At 36.4% G+C, this 7443-nt stretch overlaps 1 protein-coding gene across 1 annotated transcript; it reads left to right on the top strand.

Moving 5' to 3' along the window:
• Positions 1 to 123: 123 nt before the first annotated feature.
• LOC121868393 (39S ribosomal protein L18, mitochondrial-like) lies at positions 124 to 6277 on the top strand. Its single transcript, XM_042368984.1, has 4 exons — positions 124 to 263; positions 2366 to 2540; positions 4665 to 4896; positions 5744 to 6277. The coding sequence occupies exons 1-4, from the start codon at positions 218 to 220 to the stop codon at positions 5909 to 5911; spliced, it is 621 nt and encodes a 206-aa protein (XP_042224918.1). The 5' UTR covers positions 124 to 217; the 3' UTR covers positions 5912 to 6277.
• Positions 6278 to 7443: the final 1166 nt, after the last annotated feature.

The following is a 7443-nucleotide window of genomic DNA, read 5'->3' as shown; positions in this document are numbered from 1 at the left end:
TGTCTTGAAAGTAAACAAACTTACATTGCTACAGTAAAAAAAAAATGTAAAATTCTACTTAATAATATAAGTTATATACAATAGGTTTAGTTGACAACTACCATTCCAAATTAAATGCATTGGCATTTTCTGTCCGTAGTAGTTTTCTAACATCTGTTTGTTTATTACCCGGTTTGGTGGTGAGGAATATAATAAAGTGTTCAATTAAGAAGGAATTATGTCTATTGTCCGGCCATTACTGCCAGTGTTGGCTCGATCATTAGGTAAATTCTTTTTATATCGTCTAGCAATAGCAAAAATGTTATTGTAAACTACGTTTGTTTTTTATACACATTAGAATATGTTAGTTTTCATGCACAGCCCCCCAATGCAGCATGTAAATCTGTGATAACTACCTATTTCGAACACAATGTCTGCTAATGTCACTATGTCTACTTCTGATATGTCTGTTTTGTAAACTTGAGTTAACTCTAAGGGAGAGAATAACCTACAGTAACAGGTATAGTATATTTGTTAGTTTAGGTCAATGGATTACTTGATAATCTTCAGGTAGTAATTTGGTAATTTTTACTTGTTGCCACCAACCAAATCTTGAGAATTTGGGTATTATTTTATTTGCGGACATAGCGCCCCCGAAAGTTATAAACTACTGAAGCATTTAGATCTCGCTATTCTGAGCATTTTGAATCCCATATGTACATGGTGGTAATGGATAATAGCGATACAATTGAATTCAATCGATTTTAAGTAGTTTTCAGACTTCGTCTATGAGGTGATGTTATTGGCACATCATGCATGTGCAATGTTGACTGACGTCATCCAGTTGTGACCATTGAGGTATCGATATCACGCAAATTTTTTTCGACCAATCACATTTTATTTTTTTCAAAGGAAGCATCCTGGGTATGATTTCAATTTCATTGCCCATTTTCACAATGGACGTGGTGGAGATTGGTTGTCGTTTGTGCTTCTACGATTATTTTAAGTTTATTGCCGAGTTTTACGAGAAAGACGATTATTCTATCCAATTCTTACGTATCCCTGGTCCTTCCAAAATTTTATTAACTACTGTAACATTTAGGTTAGTTTAAGCTAGGCCTACCGGGGGTCTGGGGGCAGCAATTTCCACCAAAAATAAATGTCAGCTTCGGTTAAAACACATCAAAAGACACTGGAAAAACATATTGGTCAACTGCTAGGGACTCATGTCCTAAAGTAAAAAATTACCTGAATTTTATTTATGCAATCAATTGCTTAGACAAATTAGTTTATATTGACGAATGACTTGCAAACGACTTACTTGTTTTGGTGTTTAATTTCTTACTCTGTTTTCATCAGTGAGTACTGTTATGATAATCATTTCGTGTGCAATTGCTTCATTTGGTAGATAATTAGGTGCCTTGGCGCACACTACTTTGTCTTCTCGATGGTAATGCGGTGGTGATGTCTCAACCCAGGGTGTAAATAGCCAATCACATTGACATATTTCAAAACACTCCGTCGCCCGGGCTGGATCAACTCTGATGCTCGGTGTATGCTTATGAACCATTCGGTACGGGCGGCTGCTCTCACGTCCACAAAAAGCTTAAAATTTCACTATATAAAAGTTATTTTTTTCTGTTTAATATACCCTAGAGTCCGGGGAGCTCAGGAAGTTAGGTAAGGTTAGGTAAGTTTGTTTGCTTAGGATGGTGAGGTCTTCTAACGATGCTTCTACTGCTTGTTTTTCATATCAACTAAGGTTAGGTTATGTTTAATTTAGAAATACACTGGTAACCACTTTTTAACACATTTGCACAAACTATGACAGTGTGCACTATAAAACAGTGAAATTGCAGCATTTTTATAATCATTTTCTATGAAAAATCGACCTCGGGGTCAGTCGTCAATAATTACTTTTTACACAATTGTTCTATGGATGGTACCGAGTAATAAAATCGAAATGGCAACATTGTAGTATTTTTTTTTTATCATTTTTAGCCTATCCTTTGATCATAAATTACTGTACTTGTTAATGGACAGGGCGTGAAAGAAGAGGGAAACAATGGTTTAAAAATACTTAGTGAAGTGAAAGCGATCGAGTGTACTTCACATGGAGGATATACAGTAATTACAAATTGCAAATTTATGAAAATTAGAAATCCTTAAAAAAAAATTGCCAGAGTCATCCTTCTCCACGTATTTCTAATTCCAGTAGTACTGTACTGTACATTATTGAATTCGAGATTCCATACCTTTCATGCTTATTGTCATAAGTGTTATCCATTTGCTACTAAAGATTGGCATTCAGAATTTATTTCCACAGTACTTTACAGTACTACTGTATCATTAAACTGATGTAAATACTGTATTTAATGTTTTTCAGGTTCATGTTCCGGACTGCCTCTCGCTCGAAATGCCCACAATAGGACGTGTGACGAAAATGACAGTGTTAATCCAAATTTTGTCAATCGCAATCCACGAAATATGGAGATGTTGCGGCTTGCTCGCAAACCACAAGGATGGCATCTTGAAGCTTCAACGCCTAAATATTGGTACAAGTATGTAAGAGTGTAACCATTATAATAATAATAATAATAATAATAATTAATGGTTTATTGAAAAAGTCGGCAGCCCGAAGGCTGAAAATATACATTGAACAAAAATGACTTATTGCATACAAAGACATGGGGTGGGTGGGTCGTTTGGTGACCGGATAAAACCCCAACGGATAAAACCCCAGTCTCATATATAAAATATAAAATAAAACACTTTTAGGTTAGGTTAGATTAGTGTTGATAAATGACAACCCCGTTGGGGTTTTGTCCGTTGGGGTTTTGTCATGAAACCGGGTTCGTTTAACAAAAGCTTTCATTACTGAAAGAAGTAGGAACATGAATTGAACATACAAATTATTATAGTTTACAGTTGATGGCCCCGGCCTGGACTGGTTCGTGGACACACCCGGTGGTGTGGTGTTCACGTGGTGTAGTAACTCGTCCTCGGGTGTTAATATGACAGACCTCACGTAGTCATGGGGACACTGGGTGGTGTGGTGTTCACGTGGTACAGTAACTCGTCCTTGGGTGTTGATAAGAAGGACCTCACGTGGTCATGGGGACACCGGATGATGAGGGGTGGTGTCACAGTACCCCACTCTACTGGGTGGTGTTGTGTTATTTCGAAGTCAAGTGTGAAGCCGACCCACTGTTGTTCCCAGGGTAGACTGATTAGCACCTCCTTGTCAGAAGATGGCAGTCAGTTCCTAGGGGTGCTTATCTCGCTGGTGGGTCACGGTTCTCACTGGTACTGTCTAGTGCTGAATTCACTGGCTTAAATACTGTTCATTACTGTTCAACACTGGTCCCACTTCTTTCCGAAACGAAATTGTCACTTATGATTATGTTGATATCCCGGTGGTGAGGATGGGTCGGGGAGAGGGACTTGGGGAATGGACCGAACATTGGCCAAGGGGGGCAATAGGTCTTGACCCTACGGTACACCTGTACCATTGGTTTTAGTTGTATGAACTGTTGTTTTGTGATGTTTCTTATTATTGTTTCTGTAAAGTAATATTTTTACTGTACTGTATCTATATCTGCATCTTAGGTTCCGCATTACCTCGGAGTCTCCCATGGAACAAAATTGTTGACCATCCTCTTAGAACGTAGTTACAGTACTCCATTTCCATCACACCCTAACAGTACCTTTACTGGCTGCTAGCAACTTCTCACCTCTATTATTTATTACCTCACTCCAATATGCCTATATGATTTAATACTGTACATGAGATATAAAAATTTCAATTTTAATAGGAATTTTTCAGTAAACACTCACTCTATTGCTCTTGTATTGTTTACTGCAGGTTAAGCCTATTTGAATAGTGTCAAAGGGCTGGGAACTTGTGGACTTGAAATGATGCTCAATTTAGATAAAAGGGAGGGTATACAGGTACAAATTTGGAAATTGAATGAGGATGTTGAAGTTCATGTGGGACTGGTAATGACTTTATTCAGACGGGTCTGTGGTGAATGAAGGGTTAGGGTGCAGAAGCTACTGAGACCAAACATAATTGCAATTTTGATCCCTGTATTTCCTAAAATCTTTCTCCACACTTACCTGCTCTGTTAATTTCCCAACACTCTCAATCATAACTGGTGTGGATTTTTGGTATGCTTAGCCAGCTAATTAATTTATTGTACTTTTATTGTCTATTCTTGCTTAGTCACCTGTGCCATTTTCTAAGAAGAGTCACATGTTCACAAGGGGATTTACCATGTGTAAATTTATTTATGCCTGTATATATCTTGTTGCATTTAAAAAACAAAAAAGCCGAAATTGCACCGTAAACTATATGTATACAGTACTTTTTATTTGTTATTGACATAGGCAGGTAATCTATAAATATGTCAGAGTTGTGACTTGGCTTTGCCAACTAAAAGGACACTTGGAACTCCTAAAAATAATGTTGGGTGGTAACTGGGACACCATGCCATCAGGTTATTACAGCTAACTCATGCAAGTGTGGAAAATGGCCCAAACAATAATGATAATATTAGTGCATGTGCGAGTGCACGTATATGTGTGTGACACAGTGCTCCATCTTTGACTCATAGCTAAGTTGTTAGTAAGTTTACTGACATAAACTAGATATAAATACTGTAGTAATAAACTTCTTGTTTTAGGTTGGTTTTGGAGCAAAGTCAACGGCACATTACGGGTCAGGTTGTGCACTACACAGGCACCACTGTTGTCTCTGCCTCAACACGTGAGTGGGCCATCAAACAGCAGCTCTACTCCACCACAGATGTCATCGCTATAGAGAATATTGGACGTATCTTGGCTCAAAGATGTTTAGAGTCTGGGATTACTGAGGTGTACACTGATCTTGAAAAATCCAAAGAATCCTCGGAAAAGGTAAGTTACTGAGAAAATATATTTGTCAGAGTAGTAGAATTATGAGTAAAGTTATGTTTATATGGTTCATGATGAATATGGGAAGATAACATGTTTTGTTGCTATATTTTAAGTGGGGATGAAGATTATTAAAAAAAATATTAGGAACTACAGTATATATGCAGATTTACAGTAGGTGACTGTTTGACTGTTTCCAGGGTGGACTTTTTTCTTTTTTTTTATGGGGATTAGCCCACCCAGGCACAGGTCACTGACACACATCAAGGCCTGGGGGGCAAAAATGTAATATAATAATAATAATAATTCATATAAAATAAAAAATTTAATGCAAAATAAAAAATTGAAAATAAAATACAGTAATAAATTAATAATGATAATAATAATAACAATACTAATAATAATAATAAAGAACCATAAAGAAAAAAAATAAAAGATCAAAAGTGAGAAACAATATATGTATGTTGTGTTGTCAATGGTAAGAGAAACAATTGAAACCCTACAATTGTGTGGAAATGAGGCAGAAAGTCAGATCAGCAACCTGGGACTTGGTCACAATTTTTGTGATGCCATATGGCAGCAGGGTCTACCATTAGACAATACATTATGCTTCCAATATCTTCCCAGGCGGTAGTACCTCCCTTTTGGTTGACCTCTGCCAATGTAAAGGCAGCTTATTGTGATCCTTCTTTGCATAAATATTTAGGACATTGAGATTTCTTAAAGCAGTTCACATTTTCTAGATGGATATGTTTACTGTTTGAGTTTTTTTTTATCAAATTTTATATACTGTATGTTAAAATCAGTCTTTCGTGGCAATTTTATCAATATTCCCTATATGATATTTCAGGTTCGATTATTCTTATCTGCATTAACTGTAGGAGGGATTTGTCCCAAAGAAGCCTCTGTTATTAGTGAAAGGGATGTTCACAGAACAACCTGGTCTCATCCAGCACTACCCTGGCATGTTACAGAAGACGAGGTACTTAAAGAAGATCAGATGAAGAATGCACAGTAATAAATGTTGATTTATTTTCTGAATGTCACCTGTTTTATTGGAGTGCATGATATGATTGTTTTGTTCATCATGGTAAAACCCTCAGTTACCTTAAAACTTAGCTTTGTGTGGGAAGAAAAAACACCAAGGGTTCTCTATCAAAGGTTTTCAGTGGGTAAAATCCTTCTGCACTCTTGTGTTAATTGTGTCACTTTACAATTTGAAGCACCAGTCACATTATAGTATAAAGTTTTTGTTTTAGTGCCCATTCATGTTAATAATTAATGACCAGGAGCACACAGGTGACATATAGAGTATATGTATATATTTGTACTGTATGTACTTAAATGTATATGTAGATATGAATGAAATAAAATACAGTATATTTGGTGTAAATTATTTGCATTATACACAAAATTTAGAACTGAACATATGAAGAATATTACAAAAGGAGTGTGTAATGTTTATTTAAATGTATAGTACTGTACTGTATAAAATATGATAGCAAAACTAATTTATATGATACAAGTACAGTAATACTAAAAGTTTTACACGCAGCATTATGCTGTTAAAGGGTAATAAAATCTAGACATAAACAACATCTTCCAAGGGTATAAATGGATTTGTTTGTAGCCGTGATGTTTTCCTGATAACCGTTGGAAAATATCGCTGAATTGTGTAACAGTTGGAGAGAAATAAAGAAATGGATGATAGCCAGTACAGTAAGAAGCTTCCTTGTATGGTTGTGTCATGACAGTGGTCTTCATTACATGAACCGTATAATCAGAAATTATATACCTGTACTGTATTAAAGAATAGACAATAATACAGTATTAAACTGTAGGGATTGATTCTCTCTCTTTAAAAGTATTTGCTGTTCATTTTTGTTTAAGCATTTAAAAATGATGTTAATGTTATTCGATAACAATTTTTAAAAGGTATTTCGTTGAAAATAATTTATTTCAAAACCTAGCCTAAATACTGTACATTTGATAATATTTTAAATGTACAAAAATGGCAGGAAGTAGGATGTCTTGCCTTCCATCAATGTGCCACCACCTTAGTCTACGGAGTAGACAATAGGGAGACATCTGTGGTGGCAGTGAACAGGTTCCACAACCTTGCTGCCCTGTCAGGCTGTCACAGAATGTCCAGAGATGCTCACTGGCTTTTCTGCTGAGGGAAGTTTTTTCCTACCAGTCTGAGAGTGTTAAGGACTGCTGTGCCAGATTAGAAAACTCGGCATCAATAACCTTTGCCCTGGCTGTGACAGCAACAAAGGCTGCCACTGTCACAGCCAAGGCAGAAGGTATCAACACTTGGTTTTCTAATCTGGCACAGCAGAACCCAATACTTTCAGAATGGTGGGAAAAAACACACACACGTGAGAGAGAGAGAATGCAAATTACAGTGGAATGAACGATAATGAAAAATTACACGGGCATAAAATCAATAGAGCATGTATTTATGAAGAGTAAGTGGCATAAAGAGAAAGGAGCAGCTTGGTTAAAATGAAATAAAGAGCAGTTTATGAGAAACATTATGTACATAGA

Source organism: Homarus americanus, unplaced genomic scaffold (genome assembly GCF_018991925.1).
Source record: "Homarus americanus isolate GMGI-L3 unplaced genomic scaffold, GMGI_Hamer_2.0 scaffold19318, whole genome shotgun sequence".
NCBI lineage: Eukaryota > Metazoa > Arthropoda > Malacostraca > Decapoda > Nephropidae > Homarus > Homarus americanus.
The sequence above is the reverse complement of the archived record's forward strand: the minus strand, read 5'-3'. Positions and strand labels throughout refer to the sequence as shown.

Coding starts and splice junctions, on each gene's coding strand:
- LOC121868393 (XM_042368984.1), top strand. CDS start 218: ATGTCTATTGTCCGGCCATTACTGCCAGTGTTGGCTCGATCATTAG. Junction 264..2,365: donor AGTGTTGGCTCGATCATTAG/GTAAATTCTTTT, acceptor AATGTTTTTCAG/GTTCATGTTCCGGACTGCCT. Junction 2,541..4,664: donor ACGCCTAAATATTGGTACAA/GTATGTAAGAGT, acceptor TTCTTGTTTTAG/GTTGGTTTTGGAGCAAAGTC.